The sequence below is a fragment of the Petromyzon marinus genome, chromosome 13 (genome assembly GCF_048934315.1).
Source record: "Petromyzon marinus isolate PM22_M1 ecotype Great Lakes invasive population chromosome 13, UKy_Petmar_22M1.pri1.0, whole genome shotgun sequence".
Classification (NCBI taxonomy): Eukaryota; Metazoa; Chordata; class Hyperoartia; order Petromyzontiformes; family Petromyzontidae; genus Petromyzon; species Petromyzon marinus.
Window position 1 is genome coordinate 12,488,695 of NC_133679.1, and position 17,584 is coordinate 12,506,278.

Sequence of the window (17,584 nt, forward strand, 5' to 3'; positions counted from 1 at the left end):
CGATGTAGAGAATTGGACCTATCTTGGGATGGTTGTGTTTGTGTGTTTGTATACAGTCTGTTAAAGGCTATGCATGGGATCTTCGTCTTCGTGTGGCTGTGTGTACGTGTACGTATGTATGTGCGTGCACATCTGCATGTATGTGTGCACACCCACAGATCGTCGCCGTTTACGAGGGGGTCACTGACACCGTCAAGATGGTCCCTGGCACGGAAATCCACTGGCCAGGAGGAAAGGTCCCCAACGACAACCCGCCCTGCATCTTTGACACGGACGACACCGCCTGCCACTCACGTACGTTCCATCGTGACCGGTGGGGTTGTGGGGGTTTGGGTACCCCTTGTTATTGCTAGGAGACTACAGCCCCGTGGAAATACTTGACAGCAACAGCTCGCTTCCCTTCTGCTGTGCAGTTGTGGAAGGGCTACCCCCATCTTTGATCATGCGGTACATCTGCCATTTAGAGAGGCAAGATCTGGAAAAGGAATATATTGCATACGAGTGCCAGAGTCATGCCCCATCCCCTCTGAACCAATTACATTTCCATATCGTACAGATTTATCACAAGCCTAGAGTATTTTTTTACACTCCCTGACATGCAGTTTAACTCATCGACTTGCATTCACGGCACGTGGGTCCCCTTAGCACATAGAAGGAAGGTGACATTTCTAGATTTAAAGCTTTCGTGACTGCAAGGATCCATACTCTTTGGTTCTATTCGGTAAAGTCACGTAGGTAAAAAAAAACAACAAAAATCACGACGTTTCGGCCACAACACAAGCGGCCTTCATCAGGTGAAGGGATCAGGCTGTCTCGAGGACAGCGCTGGAGTGGAACACAGCCACGCTCAGACCGCGACCTTTAAGCTGTGTGCGAGGAAACAAGGTGCCTTGACAAAGGAATTGGCATAAAAAATAGCATTTGATTGCCCGACTTAGCATAGAGGTGGTGTACGTGCGGGTGCACATGTCGTTTGGCGCGGGGGGGGGAGGGGGAGTTTACCTATTGATGGTGTGAAAAGGGAATTTTTAAGAGCTGCGAAAGTTTGGGGTACCACTACTTGAAAAATATACTGTACCATTGAAAATTAGTTTAATGTTTGGTTCGATTTAGAACATCTTTCCAATGGTTGCTTAATTTGAAACCATCTTCTCGATTGAAATTGTGTCTGTGTTTGTAGATTTGAATTGCCTCGTGAACAAATCTCTGATAAAAACCCGTGGGTTTGCAAAGAACCTTGGTATTGGAGAAAATTATATCGTGATCACCCACAGCGTTGTAACAGTGATCAGCTACGGCAGAAGAATTCGTTTTGCCGTGTTTCAAATCTGATTAATCTGATTAAACAGTAGTGGTACCCCAAACTTTTGCAGCTCTTAAAAATTCCCTTTTCACACCACCAATAGGTAAACTCCCCCCCCCCCCCCCCCGCGCCAAACGGCAAGTGCATCCGCACGTACACCACCTCTATGCTAAGTCGGCCAATCAAATGCTAATTTTTATGCTAATTCCTTTGTCAAGGCACCTTGTTTCCTCGCACACAGCTTAAAGGTCCGCGGTCTGAGCGTGGCTGTGTTTCACTCCAGCGCTGTCCTCGAGACAGCCTGATCCCTTCACCTGATGAAGGCCGCTTGTGTTGTGGCCGAAACGTCGTGATTTTTGTTGTTTTATTTTTTTACCTACGTGACTTTTACCGAATAGACCCAAAGAGGAAGGTGACATTCTTTGTGTATGCAGTATTTCGAAGGTTTATTTTGAAGAATTGCTCATTTTATTTTGCGGCACGCAACATTAAGAGCACCACCGTCGCTGCCTCCTCCCATCCCTCATGGTCCTGAGATGACACCGCAGTGAATCACCGCTAATCGTCACGGCTCCACCGCTGCTGTCGCCCCCCTGTTTTGTCCTCAGGTGGCCTGGGCACCCTCCAGCTCATGGGCATCGTGGTGAGCCTCACTGTGCTCATCATCGCCGTCACCGTCTTCATCGTCATCAGGTGAGGAGCGGCGACAACGCGCACTCCCCTCGACCTGCGCCCCCCCCCCCCCCCCCCCCCCACCGTGGGCGAAGGGAAAACGTTGTCGCTTTTTTCTTGCCACGAACGCGTTCTCATCATCCTTAAGATTACTGTGCTTTCCGCCTATGACGGGGGCGGGGGGGGGGGGAGCCGCTTCGTAGGACAGCCACTGTTGACTTCCGCACAAAGCGGTGTTTATTGTTATCAACCCCGGAGGGATGATGGGTTGAATTAACCCTGGCCAAGATTTGAACTCGCAACCTTCCGATTGCGAGCCGCTCTCCCCCTCTACCGCGGAGCCACCGGGCCGGAATTCCATTTCAAGCAGAAATAATTTCAGATTCTGCTCGCTCCCAGTATCCCCCCCCCACCCCCCCCCCCCCCCCCATGCACACACCCTCAACCACGTCCACATCCGACCCTCTATGCTGCCGGGATCCGGCATGGCCCAGGCGAATCTCTCACTCCGTCCGTTGTTCGCAGGAAGCTGAAGCTGGAGAAGGAGCTGGCCAGCATGCTGTGGAGGGTGCACTGGGACGACGTCTTCGTGGACAAAGTGGGCGATGCGGTCAAGTTGTCGGGAGAGAGCGCGGTAACCCCCTCCACGGTGAGACGCTATGCTGCATCGGACCCCGACCCTGACCACCGTGATCCTGACCTGGGCCGGATTGCGCATTGGCACGGTGCTGACCACCATGCACACTCACGTGGTGCAAGGCCTTAATAGGCGCTCGCGAGCGGCACTTGTCCCAAAAGCCAAAACGGGTTTCAAGTGTGAGATACAGACCACCGATTCCAATTAATCAGTCGTCTACACCACATGGGACGTGTTGAGCAAGCAATCATGACGTGTGTGCTGTGTGTAATTACCTGATTTGCATTTAAACGGGGGGGGGGGGGTGATTGGCAAACGCGCAGCGACGTACTGTGGTGGGTGGCGGGCACCTCCCTCATCTTCATCTACGTGCGGCTGATGTTGATGTAGAGCCCTTATCTGGTTGAGCCAGATTATAGCGTCAGGAGTAGCGGAGTGATGCATCGCTGTGATGAGGCCTCCTTCATAATTGTGAATGGGGCATTGAGCCTAGGTTATCAAAACTAGTTTTATTTTACCAGATAAGGCCCACTGAGCTATATTGCTCTTTTTTCAGAAGCAACCCAGCTGCACGAATGACAGCTCAACAAAGTGGAAATTTATTTCAGCCAAAAACTCAAAACGCATGTTTTTAAATGTGGAGGGAAAAAAAATAGAGAACCCAGGGAAGAATCCACACGACCACGGGGAGAACACGCACATTCCAAATATACAGCAGCAGGCGTCAGGGTTGGGATCTAAACCACGACCTCCTGTATACCAGGCGAGGTAGTTAACATATCGTCATGGTGGCACCCCATGGTCTGTTCTCACAGCGAATTTTAAAGCGTCCCATTTGTGCATCAAGTCAGAATCAGAATCAGGATATTTATTTATACTGAAGGAATCCGATGAGCTATAAAGCACTTTTTCACAGATGTCCAGTAGTATGCACATCTGCCATGGTTTGTGCCTTGATGAGTGAAAGGACGAGAGAGAAAGAGCGGGAGGAGCGAGCGAGCGGGCGCTCCCTGCTATCAGCGCGACCGGTTTTGCACACGCACGGCAATGTGATCATGGCATGCGCTACCCAAGGCATAAGAGATGTAACGGGTCGGCGAGCGCCGCGGGAATTAAACGGAGCCCGTGACCTTTGTGCCCCTCCTGTAACGAGAGTCTTTGCTGGGATTCGTGTAATGCCGCGAGCTTCACTCGGGAAACATCTGGGGCTCTCATTGTGATTCACCTTCCAGCTCGCTGCAATATCAGCGCCTGCATGTGCGTACGTTACGCTGGGCGTCTTGATCAAAGCCGACAACGCGTATTGCTGATCAAACGAACGTTGGATTCGCGATTTCCTTGCCTTTCTCGGCAACCCTGAGTTGGTAGTGGAATTCCCCATTGCCGTGGCGATGCCCGCTACAAATTGGTACCCGTTTTATTGACCACCAATGGATGATTGGTTGTTGACTCCCTGTAATTTCCCCCCCCCCCCGGATTAGGATTAGGCTCCATCATATTGTAGTGAAACAAAAATTGTATACTTTAATTCTCAGACCATAACCATCAAATGAAGTGAAGAAATATATTTGCTTCACGTTTCTTTTGTGCAATCATCAACTCACTACGCTTGAGAACATAGACGACTGGTAACCCAGCTTCACAATCAGAGCTTCAAACTCAGAGGTGCCGGCTCCTCGTCAGTGACCCCCGCCCCCGAGCCACCCGACCACCTCCATCCACCCCACCAGGATTTGAACTCGTAACTTGTAACCTTCCTTGTTGTCGTGTGCGCCACCCAGCCAGGTCACGGCTTACGATACGTGCTCTCCGTGCGTCTAAGCTCTCATTTCCCTCAAAGCCTCTGGGCATGGCGTCCGCTCGCTGACGCTTGTGTCTCTGCTGTCACCTTGCAGAGGTGCTCGAGCCACAGCTCCCTGGCGACGACGCGATACGGGCGGTCCGTGTTCGCCAACACCGGCTTCTACAAGGTACGTGCCGCGTAGCCGTCGCGAGGTGCGTCTTCGCGTGCCGCTCTTATCTCATGCTTGCAGTGGGCCGCGTTGTCAGCGAGGAGAGAGTGCAGCAGCAGCAGCAGCAGGAGCAGCAAACGCGGCAATAGTCGGTTGTGTTTTCCCGGACTGTGCGTCACACGTCCACGCTTCCCGCCTTCACCGACGCTTCACTGACCAGCGGCAGTGACGTTCGGTGAAATCGCCGCCATAAATCGGCACGGTGTTGGGAGGCTCTCATCCGGCAGTGGATTGACAAAAAAGGGGGACGCGCGTACACCTGGCAGGCTTGCGACGATGCACCACCCCCGCGATTCGATGGATATTGACGATTCGCGGTCGTGATTTTGATTTCAGGATCTGCTCCGCGTCTTTTTGTCTCGTTTTTCAACGTCTCATTCATATTGTCCACCTTGTATATTCTTCACTCAGTGTTCTACCTGTTCATTGCCATTATCAGGAAGGTGACATTTACGTGCCGCTTGCATATATTGTAAAATATATCAAATCAATTCTTTCCACGTGTTATTTGATGCATGATAGGAGCGTTGGTGAGTTGCATTGAGTACCGTACTTGTGTGATAGTGTGCATAAACACGGGAGCATTGCGCTATGAAAGTGAGAGGTGTATTCCATCGAGTGAGCAAGGTGGATCTTGCGTGGACTTTGTCAACCACTTTGGGAGAGTTCAGAGGTCGACTTTAGGGTTAAAACAACAAGCGTTCAAGGAATCCGAGATTGAGATAGGAGGAGACGACTGAGATTGAAGCGTTTGAAAAGTCAGCATCTCGCTTTCATGCACAGGTGCATGCTGTGGATGAGAGGCTTTTCACGGCAGTACGGGGTAAACAACTTGCAAGCTCAGAACAGACTGTGGCTGGGGAGCACTGTAGATGTGACCCGCGATAGAGGAGGCTTCGACGCGTGTGGCCTCTGTGCAGGCTGGGAGGAGGAGGGCAGGCATTGGAGTGGCACCCGGAGTTCAGTGACCCGAGGGGAAACCGTCAAGCCAAACGATTGAACCCTGTAACAGACAGCAGGACCTCTAAGTCTTGGGGGGGGGGGGGGGGGGTTGACACCATTGCGGTTTCGGAGGTGATGGCGGAGGCGGAAGAAGGAGGCGGCGGTGTCGCGGTGGCTTCGACGCTGTTGGCCGTGACGGCCGCTTGAGCTTGAAACTCGACTCTGACATTGCTGCCGTGTCCGCTGCAGCTGATTGTGCACTTTTTTTTTTCCCCACGACCCATTTGCAGGGAAACTTGGTGGCCATAAAGTTCATCAACCGGAAGAAAATCGAGTTGACGAGACAAATGCTTTTCGAGCTCAAGCACGTAAGTGGCGGTGTTGTTGTTGTTGTTCGTTCCGCCTCGTTGCGTGCGGCTCTCATTACGGTCAAAACGCGTCAGTGTTTCCTTGTTGCCAGTAATTAAGTTAAAGCTGAAGGACAATAAAAGCGACAGTGGAAGTAATGATAACAATAATGCCCTTGCATTTGCACAGGAAAGACTCAGTGATTATGACATTTTTTCAAGGGTCTTGCTGCTGTGGGATGTTCTGGCTAATTCTATAAATGATTGTTTGTCTTGTGGGACGAATCTGCATGATCTGGAGAAAACCCACTACATGCGTACATACAAAGCTCCGCACAGATTATTTCAATAATCCATTGCCATCAAAATGTATAACCTGTTTATTACCAATCAAAATGTATAACTTGTTTTTTACCATTTCAATAACTTTCAGATTTGTACGGCACAGGCGATTTGGTAATTAATAATGATTTTTTTTGCGTTTTTTGTTACATTAAATATTTGAAGAAGAAAAAAAATCTGAGTTATTATTGCATTATTGTCCTTGATTTAGACCACGTGACAAGTCAGTGCCTCTAGTCCCATAAAAAGGAAACAGCCGGTCGTTATTTTCCATAACTATGCTCGTTGGTGTATTCGAGGCTAGCGCTTGAATTCCACGTTCGGGATTTGGGGCATTCGCGTTGACACAGGTGGGAAAAATCCTTCATGCGACGACGCTGCGGGGATTTCAGTGGCCGCTTTGCGGCAACTGTGGGGAAATGAACCTTCTTGACTCAGCCACGGGCTGATCTGGTGGCCGGTGTTCCGACTGCTGCCAGATGCCCGCGTATTTCTTAATCGTGTCCTGACACAACACTTTATTACTAATTTTCTCCAAGTTTGTGAGCTCGATATAAAGCACACGGTTCTGATATGAGTAACACATGCTTTATGTAAATACTGGCATTGGGGAGGGTGCTGCGTTGCGCTATGAACCCGGTGCTCTGTCATTAATTCCCAGCCATGGCAAACATTGGCAGCATAGGCTATTTGAACTGGTGTCAGGCCTTCCCCTAGGTAAACGCATGATAAAATGAGTACATCAGCACTTGGGAGACAATGGCCACATCGCCCCTACATGCGCCTTTCCAACCTTAATAGGATATTTTTTGATCTGGCAATAACGCCGTGTTTTCAATTCCAGCGCACTCGGTAAATGTGAGCCTTAATTGTTTTCTTTCTTTACTATCGCATGTGTGACCTCCCCACCAAAGGTATTTCAGAGTCCTATTCAGCCTTCAGGTATGGAGACGGTACCTCCCATCCTGGTCTACGTGGCTCGGTGGGAGTCCACGTACGTACGTACGCACGTACGCGCATGTACATGTTGAACTTCTTTCGCACCGTCTGATGTGCGCGTGCGTGTTGCTGTGTCGCACACAGATGCGGGACGTCCAGAACGAACACCTAACTCGCTTTGTAGGCGCCTGCATCGATGTGCCCAACATCTGCATCATCACCGAGTACTGTCCCAGGGGAAGCTTACAGGTACGGGTACGGCTATGGGCCACGGCAGCAACAGCAGTTGACGAGTGTCTTCTTGCTGCCGTATCACACGGATGTATCATCCCCCCCCCCCACCTCACCTCTTGGGGTGTGTATGCGCACATGTGTCAATGACTCACACTCATCGTCATCGTCATTATCAGCAGCAGCAGCATAAGCCTTGATCTATTTACTTCTATTTGAAGGTCTCCTCACGCCGCCTCCAACCCTCTCAGTCTCGCAGTGCAACAATCCTTTCCGCTCGTGCACACGAGCTGATCATATCGATCCTTCCCAACGGCGGTCACCCTCCTCTAAAAATCAGTTCAGCTGCCATTCCATCACTGGCGTCATTCATCGGCATAAATTTCTTCTGCATCCTGAAAAAGCCCACATGATTCCCTTCACAATCACTGTCTGATACTGTCTTGTATCTCTATTACCTTTAGAGTCAAGTTGCAGTGTCTCCATGCTTAAATGAGCCAGTGATGACAATTCCATATTTCTATGACGGCGGGGAGGGGGGTCAGTCTCATCATAGGATGGCCACTGTTGACTTCTCACAAAATGGTACTAACTTTACCTACCCCATTCAGCTCATGGCATCAGTTGACGCCTGGCTAGGACTTGAGCTCACTTTATCTGCGGCAAATACCTTCCCGTCCCATAATTACGCTGTCACTGTGCATTAGTATCTATCCATTCATTGCCTCCGCGGCTGTATCATTTATTTGGTAGAGGAGACGGGGGCTGTATGCGAATGATAATGACAGGGTTCCGTACCGCCCTGCACGTACCATCCGTCCTACATGGTTGCAACATTACAATTAGAAGCGTAATAATGAACTGATCCTTTGGTTAATATCGATTCCTCGGGCTTGCGATACATGGATGTTGTGATATCAGATATCCTGGGGATTATATGCTTTCATTTGTATTATTTGGGGGAGTGGAATGTTGTGTCGATTTTTCAATTTATATTGATTCCCCCCCCCCACCTCCCGCCATCCTCCTTTAATTACGTTTATAAGAATAAAGGAATGTGTGTCATGAGTTGTAAAATGTGAATGAAGAAAATTTTGAAAGAAAAATAATTGATTTAGCAAGATCAAAACATGCACGTCGAGAATCAACGTTTGTTCCATTCGTGTGTACGTTGCACGTAACGGATTCACGCGAGTTCCCTCCAGCCACTAGATGCTGCTACATTCATCCTGATGGGGTGGGCGGGGGGGGGTAAAAAAAACAATTCTTGAATCGAATTGCGACCGTGACGAGCGATGTGGGGTTGGGTGAGGCATGGCGCCTTGACAATGATCTCTTTACCCTTTGCCAGAAGAAACCCGAGTAACATCTGTCCTGGCTCCGCACACACCCTCACTCACTCCTGAGATTTCTGCAGGAATACGATATGGAAAAATAATCATCTGTTTTGAGTAATCAAATCAACCCGCATGATATATAATACAAACAATGTGAAAGCTTCTCACTTGTTTTTGTTAATGCCTGTTTAGAGTTCACATTTAAGTTATCTGTCCACGCGTGGCACTTTTTAATATGGGCAACGTTAAAACAAGGGGAAAAGGTCAACGTTTAAATGAATAGATAATCGAATAGAATTGTGACCCTGAGGTTTATTCATCGCAAGGCAAACGAATTGAACATCTGCCTATTCTACTCTATCCACTCCTACGTATGGAAATATGTTCAGGAGATGTATGCCGATATTGAGGTCTGCTCGCTATGACGAGAGGGCTTCAGGAGAGAGCCTGCACAGTTTTGCTATTCATCTCGGTTTGGAGGAACGCAGACAATGGTAGTTTGCTATTACGGTCTACAGCAAACGACAGTAGGCTGCCGATTACAACGCAGCATGGATGTTTGTGGATCGCTTGAGCAATGACTTATATTCTTAACGATGAATCAGTTGGTCAATTAATATTGATTCTTTAAAAAAAAACTGAAAGTTAACGTTTTTTTATTGCTCATTGCGGCAGTGCGCATCTCCTGTTTTTTTGCAGCCCCGAATCAGTGGGTTATAATTCAGCATTCCTTAGATGGGGTCATTCCGTCAATAGGACAACCACCGTCAACTTCCTCACAAAGTGGCACTGCAGGGACGGTGGATTGATTCGTCAACCCCCCTTCCCGGGTAATGTTCGCAATACGTTCATCGATTCACGTGTTGTAAGAATCGATTTTCAATGCATGCCGATCATTTGCAAATGAATTCACGTAATCATCGATGGGGCTCGCGGAGCGAACGAGGAGGTGCACAAGCGAAGGCAAATATAATTGCGGAAAACAATAGAAAAACAATCCTATCATTCAATCAAATCACTGCCCTGAATTACGACAATTCATCGACTGTCCGGGGCGGTGGGTGGTAAGGGGATGACTTGTTACAGCCATGCTGCTGACTAAATGCTCTCAGCGCCTGCCTCTCCCGTCCGGAATATGAATGAGCATCACATTTGTGTGCCCTAATGCTCCATCTCCCTTTCACAGGATATTTTGGAAAATGAAAGTATTAGCCTGGATTGGATGTTCCGCTACTCCCTGATGCACGACATCGTGAAGGTAAAGGAGGTTGCAGCCCAGCCGCTGCAAACGCAATTAGCATTCAGCTCTTAACCTTAATGGGCACCTGGACCGCCTAATTGTTAGGGAGGTTTTTTTTTTACTTCTGCTGACCGCAAGTCAACATGCGAGGGTTAATTGCATTTCTCACTGTCAGATCTTCTCAGCTGCCCGAGCTCTTTCTTTACAACATCGATAATTGCCCGTTGCTCATGCTGCGTCATTCGCGTGAGAAGTGGTGCGGAGGAGCGACAGGCGAAGGTATCCATTGCGGACTGCCCCAGTGCAGCTCCCACCCCTGTGTGTCCGTGTCGGCTGGTGGTGTAACGGTGCGCCTGTGATCACACCGCCGGGCACGCGGCCGCTCTTCTTGTGTCTCAACCTTTGATTCGTCGTCTCGGTTCCTTTTCCCATCTTTGCCGTCTCGTTTGCATGGATCACTCGTATTTTTATGCCTGTTGTGTGCCGTTTGTGTGTGTTTTTTTCTGTCACTTGCCGATAGTCCAAATGCATCGTCAGCGTATGCCTTGGTTTAATTCGTAAACTGTGTTTTTTTTTGTATAGTCTTGGTTCTTTCGGTAAAGTCACGTAGGTATGAAATAAAATAAATCACGACGTTTCGGGCGCAACAACGCAAGCGTCCATCATCAGGTGGGAAAGCCATGGTCTGCTGCTGAGGCAGACTGTTTTAAAAGGTTTGAAATGGGTGTAGCTCAAGGGTTATAAAGAAGTGGGCGGGGCTAGTGATGTTAATGTGAGAAATTAGCATGTAACTGTAAGATAGGAGAGCGGCCTCCTAAACGAGGGCACAGAAGTGGCTATGTTAATGTGAGGGATTAGCATGTAAAAGTAAGCTAGGAGAGCGGCCTCCTAGATTAATTGAATCATTTTTAATCGATTAATGGAATCATTTTTAGAGGCGCAGTGCAACACGTTAATTCTCCCAGCATCACTTATTAATTAATGGAAAGCATTGAATAGCAATTAGATAAAAGTGAATACAAGGGCGTCTGTTGAATAAACAAAATATGTATTGTGAAGCACAATGGTCTATTTCTAATTTTCAACCAATTTGAAATACATGTTTTTGTACATGTTAAATGGCATTCATGCACACGTAGCTCTATCGTGTTTACATACAGTTCCCGATGCAGGAACAATCTTTCATATTGAATAAAAAACACATTCCTGTGATCATGTACCATTTAAATGCTCATAATGCCACCCGCGGTGCTTACTACAGCATGAATTCATAAAAAATGGGCATTGTTAATTTAAATGATTAATTTTAAACCGTGGCAATTTATTCCACCAGTATTGGGCAGCCGCGAGTGGCTGAATGATTTTAAACTATTCATGATGTTCTAGACAGCTAAGAAGCTTACTTTTTGACACATTGCCAAGTATATGCTTACGATTAGCAAAACCTTCAAAAAGCCACATTCTAAAATTTTGCCCCCAAAATTGGGGGTTGGGGGGAGCAGGGCGGGGGGAGGAAACGTTTTTCCCATGGCCCTGACACCCAGGACGCCCTTGAAAACGAGGTGTTCCATCTCAAGAGATTTCCAAGATAATTTTTTTTAAACAAACACAGTACATAACAGCAAACGACGTGCTTCTGGAGGTTTTTCGAAGGTTATGCTCCAGTCAGATGTGACATCAGAGCCTTTGAAGCAGTGGTGTAGTCACGACATTATCAGCTCAGGTGGTGCGGCGATTGGTCAGGTGGGGTCGCACCCAGGCTATCATATATCGTGGCTCCTCTTGCCTAATCACATCATTACATACGCTTTTGTTCTTTTACACTATTGTTGAAAACATATCTCATGTTGCTTGTCAGGAGGGCCCCAACTCGTAGTTTTGGCCACCAGGGGGAAGGGGACAAAGGCACCCCTGCTTGTCCCACGCTAACTACACTACTGGTTATACCTACGTGACTTTACAGAAAGAACCAAAGAGTATGGTTAGAAGCTAAAGTTTACAGGAACTCTGCGACACTAAAGCAGGAAAAACGCGATTCCCGCTGCACGTGCATAACACGCTCCACCGTAACCCCCCTCCCTGCGCACCCTGACCCAGGGCATGCTGTACCTGCACAGCAGCGTCATCGGCTCCCACGGGAACCTCAAGTCGTCCAACTGCGTCGTGGACAGCAGGTTCGTGCTCAAGATCACCGACTACGGCCTCAGCAGCGTCCGAGCGCACAGCAAGGCTGACAGCTCGGCCAACTACTTCGAAAGTGAGGTTCCCCTTCCCCCCACACCACACCCCCACCCACCATGTAAATCCAACCAGCACCTCGCACCTGCCCACGAGCTGATTCCGTGCGCCCATTGCCACGGTAGACGTCCTCTCAGGCACATTCCATTCGCTGGCTGCCACCCCGTTATTATTCTTGACCATCTGCCACCGTCCCTTCTAGCCATGCCGTGTACTGCCCAAGCCCCAGTTAATATTCTTAACAGCTGGAATTATGTCAGTGAGCTGCGGATGTCCTCTTCATCGTGTACTCACCATGGCAAATATGTATATTTTAACCCAGGCAAAAGCTTCACTGAGCCTGGGGATTCGTTTTGAAGAGGGTTCATGGTCATGCTTGTTTAAGAACGCAGACCTGCTTAACTTTGACCATATATCAGCAATAATGCCCTCCCGATTCGCCAAAGGTTTACGTTCCGTTAAAGTACTCGGCTGCATGGATTTGTTTTTTTTGTATAACAGATTTTACACATTTCAAGGTTTTCGGGTTTGTTAAAAGAGTATTGATTTTAGCACCCTTTTATATATATAAAAAATAGACGTCGAGTGGAGGAAGGTTTTTGCAAAATCGCGAAAACCAAGTGGAAGAGGCAGGTTTTTAAATCCAGATTTTGTAAACTATGTGGCATGGCAGGAATGAGAATTGTCCCCAGCAAGCATGAGCTTGGTTCCTTAATGACGTTGGTGATGCTTCGTTTTGCTCTGTGAGCCTCAGACATTCTTAATTAACCCTATATTAGTTCAATCTTGATTTGAAGCTTTCGTGACTGCAGAAATCCATACTCTTTGGTTCTGTAAAGTCACGTAGGTAGAAAATAAAATATATTTTGTGGGGTTGGTTATTTAACACATTAACCTATAAGTTCACGTGTTAAATTTGTATTTTAAACGAAGGTACAATAAAAAATATAAAGCAATATAAAAAACACATTTGTTTTCTCCCCTCCTCCCAACCCCACACCCTGACAATGTTATTGCGATTGTGCTATCAGCATCACGTGTCGTGAGGCAAAGTTTCGATTCGGACGTTTCACAGAGTGGCGTATCACTTCATGCTAGACTTTGATTTTTTTAACCACTTTTATTGCTGCCAGCGGTAAAAAAGCACTGGAGCCGATTTCGATACAAGTCCCATCGAATACAGCATCACGTGACAAAACACTACCCGCGGCGCATGCGCTGGATGCGCCACGCACAACAGAAACAGCACGTCGTTACACACGCCACGCTCGACGAATAAGCTCGTGAAAAAGCGAAATGCAGAATGCTGTTTGCACTGGTGCAGAGGGCTTGACCAGCACCCCACCGTTCAAAGAACACGCGCGCGTCACCAGCATTTGAGTGGTACGCGTGCTCCAGTTGGAGTCGTGCCTTGAGCAGGACCCTGAACATTGGCACTGCAGAGCAGCCTTTAGTGTCGCCTTGCATCATCTTTTTCCTGGTCTTGTAAACTGCCATCTTTGCTTGGGCGCAGTCGAAGTTTGCAAGATCGTGGCACTAATTAGCCAGGTAAGGCACCCCGTATATGAAACTGCTCTTGTAAAAAGGTACCTCCAGTATCCTGAAAATGGACTCTAAATCTGGAACATTGGTTTGAGCCGCGGACCCCCCAAATACCGGTGGGTCAGATCTTCCCCAGCACAAGAGTCTGGTGCCCCTGGGGAGATCGGCTGAGCCACACGGCCGATGGCACCATCCAGCGTGCCAACCTCCACTGGAGGTCACCGGAGTGCCTGGCTATGGGAGGCTTGCACATCTGTTTCCGCTGGGGTGCAGCCTCAATCAGGGGAGAGAAATTATCTCTCCATTTTGTGTCTGGTAGGTTGGTCAGTTCCTCAAAATGCAGCGCCTTGACGCAGCATGTGTAGAGAGCTTTCTTTGGAGTGCTCTTCAGGGACACATCCCTGCAGCCTCTGAGCTTCAGTAGCATCCCAGAGTCACTTGCGCCCGGGAGGCTGAGTGCAGAGAAGCACAACTCCGGGAAGGAGGAGGGTTGTCCGCCACCGTGAACGGCTGACGGAAGAAGACATGACGGAACTTCACGATCAACACTCTGAGATTTGGTTCCAGTAGCCATTTTCGTAAAACCTATACAGGTTGAAGAATGTTTTATTTTTTGACGCCCATGGCACTCTCGTGATATGTCCCTGAAGCCCTAATGTATCGCATCTTGAAGGAGGAGAGCATCGCCTTTGAGACTCCAGCTTGAATCAATATTACACAGCTGTGGCACAACAAAATAAATGTGTGAAGTGGGAGTATGAAGACAGTTTTTTTTCTTCTGAAAACAACTGTTACTAATTTATTGGTTCTTTCGGTAAAGTCACGTAGAAGGGAAACAATAAAATAATAAAAAATATTATTTTATTGTTTCCCTTTACCGAAAGAACGAATAAATTAGTAACAGTTGTTTTCAGAAGAAAAAAAAATTGTTACTAATAAAATAATATTTTAATGATTTTATTGTTTCCCTTCTACGTGACTTTACCAAAAGAACCAAGAATATGAATCACTGCAGTCACGAAAGCTTCGAATAAAAATTTAACTGTTACTAATTTAAATAACAGGAATCTTTTTTTTTAAATTTAGGATTAATATTGTTATACAACGGCCACTTGTTACGTGGTTTGATCTGTGTGTGCTGCGTGGGAAGCGGTAGTACAGTGGTTAGCGCACTGCGTTATAAACCCCTCAACCAGAGTTCGATTCCCGCTCACGGCCAGCACCAATGACAAATACCTGAATCAGTCCTGGGCCTCTCCCATGGGTCGACTCGGCCTCAAATGAGTACCTGGTGCGATGTGTAGTCAACACTCGGGAGACAAAGGCGGTCGGGCCAAGTTCTGGCCATCCACCCCCTCGTATGCTTGTAGCAGCCATCGTCGGTGCTTGCTCACATCACTGGCCCCAACAGTCTGTTAGGCTATGCGGGGGATCTTTGTGTGGCGTGTTACATTTTTCAAATAATATTTTCCATTGCAAATTTTCTCTCTCTCGCTCTCTCTACCTGACCTGGCAGGGAGTGGAGAATGTCATTCTTTATTAAGACACGCGCCGTGTGAAAATATTTAAAATGCACCTTCAATGTGTTGTTATTGCATTCACCAACATACACACACATCACACCCTCTATACACACCAATGCCACAGCTACACATACAAACATCTACACAAAGACAAAAGATGCCCATATAGCCTTTAACAAGTCGCACATTCACAAAAACAACCACCATTCGCCACTAAGTGATGGTGACGTCACTACGGCACTTGTGGCAGGCTATATGCACATTAAAAGGGCACATTCACACAAAAGACAAATATCCCCCATATAGCCTGGATATACTGTTGGGGCAAGTGCTGTTAGCGAGCACCTATGAGGGCCGACACGGCACGCGAGGGGGTGGGTGGCCAGCACCACGCCCGGCCGCCTTTGTCTCCCGAGTGGTGATGTTTATTCCAATCGCACTAGATACTCATTTTAGGCTGAGTCGACCTTGGGAAGGCCCAGGACCGGTTCAGATAATCGTCACTGGTGTTGGCCGTGAGTCAGCGCGCTGACCGCTACAATACCGCTCCCCACATTGCGCATTCACACGCAACAAATTAAATATACCATTGTTATTTTCCTGTCATGGCCGCTGATTGAGTTCAAGCGTCCAATAATCTCTGAAAAATACGAGACGTGTGTTGCTTTTATCTCTCAGAATCGCATGCTGTGGAGTCTGCTTCATACGAAGACTTACATTTACTTGCCTAACAAAACTTTATTGCATCGCAAGAATCTTTTTCAAGAGGATCCTCCTCGGGGTATTTGGCCAATTCCTCAGAGTGTCTCTTTCTCCTGCCACCCCCAGCGATTCGATACATCGTCACAATTCGTGGTCGCTGTGGTGTTGAAGCAGGCCTCCCATCAGTTACTTTTTATTCACACTGCGGCCAATGGTAGCACTAGCACCAATACTTGGCACAATTATTTTCAAAATAAAATTGAGTGCGAATAAAAAAAAAATCCTTTTCTAAAAATGCGATATTCATAATGTTGATGCAGCTGCCCGTGGCTTCATTTCCCATTCCGCGCCGCTTTTCCAGGGAGGGCAGCGACGCCCATGTTTATTTGAATTTGCACTGCATCCAGTGCCGGATTAAGCTAGTGTGGGGCCTGTAGCATATGTTATAAAGGGGCCCTTAATAAATAAAAAAAACGTGCATATTAAAACACATACATTTTTAACTTCCATAGTAAAGTAATTGTATTTTTTTTTAAATCACTTGCTATACAGCCAGATAATACGACAAATCGCTAACCTTAAACGCCCAGTCGTTCATAAAAGTTGAAGGCGGTATAGTACTATAGCAATAGAGCAAGTGCAGAATCACTGAACCGGAATTGATAGCTTGAAAGCATTTAGCGCGGGGCCCTTGAAAATGCGAGGCCCGTAGCTACATTTGTCGCTACTTTTACTGCTCGGATAATCCGGCACTGGCTGCCTCGACGAGTTGGGTCAGTTTTCTGACCCAACTTGAGCGAGCATGCGGCTCAAACGAAGCATCGCGAAGAACAGAGAGGTGGGGGCTGAGAGTAAGAGTGAGATAGAGAGAGTGATATATTAGATTAAAAAAAAAAACGCAACACAAAGCCGAAGTGATGATCAAACTGAAGTTGACAAACACAGAACCGATGTTTTACCGGTAGAACGAAAGAGACCGAGAGAGGCGAGGAAGCGGGAGAGCTAGAGAGAGGGAGAGAGACCAAGAGAGAGCGAAAATAAGAGAGCAAGGAGAGAGTGAGCGAGGCCAAGTGATAGAGAGAGAGAGAGAGAACGAGGGGAGCATGAGAATGAGAGCGATAGAGAAAGAGAGCGATAGATAGAGAGAGCAGGAGAGAAAGAGAGAGAGAGAGAGAGTGTGAGTGTGTGTGCACGTATGCTCAAATATAATAAGCTCTGCCATTAGACACGTCCGGCCAGGAGGAGGACACTGACGCATCCAGCAGCCCCAGCTAAACACATTCCCAAGAGGCCTTTTAACTTCTCGCTTTGTGAAGCAGCGGGCTGTCGTCAAGGCCAAGAGGAGCAAAGTGCGCACATGCTATGGGGCAATTGATGACACGTGCCGCCGACGCTGCTGTTTATGTCGTGAATAAGGGCCGTCGCAACATGTGAGCACAATGCGAGTACCCTTAGCGCACTGATGTAATGGCGTATATATGCTGTATGTAATGGCAATCTCCTGCTAATAACCTCATAGGTACACACAAATGGGCATCCACACACAGGTGCAGATCTACACATGTCGGTACAGACCC

General features: G+C 47.7%; 1 protein-coding gene across 1 annotated transcript in view; it reads left to right on the plus strand.

Annotated features, from left to right (window-relative positions):
• Positions 1 to 17,584, plus strand: part of LOC116942041 (atrial natriuretic peptide receptor 1-like) — a 55,585-nt gene that overhangs the window by 15,418 nt on the left and 22,583 nt on the right. The window contains exons 6-13 of the mRNA XM_032953579.2: positions 159 to 294; positions 1,912 to 1,996; positions 2,501 to 2,624; positions 4,508 to 4,582; positions 5,857 to 5,934; positions 7,339 to 7,443; positions 9,949 to 10,020; positions 12,100 to 12,259. Coding sequence (XP_032809470.2) covers positions 159 to 294; positions 1,912 to 1,996; positions 2,501 to 2,624; positions 4,508 to 4,582; positions 5,857 to 5,934; positions 7,339 to 7,443; positions 9,949 to 10,020; positions 12,100 to 12,259 — 835 coding nt within the window. The remainder of the gene's footprint in view (positions 1 to 158; positions 295 to 1,911; positions 1,997 to 2,500; positions 2,625 to 4,507; positions 4,583 to 5,856; positions 5,935 to 7,338; positions 7,444 to 9,948; positions 10,021 to 12,099; positions 12,260 to 17,584) is intronic.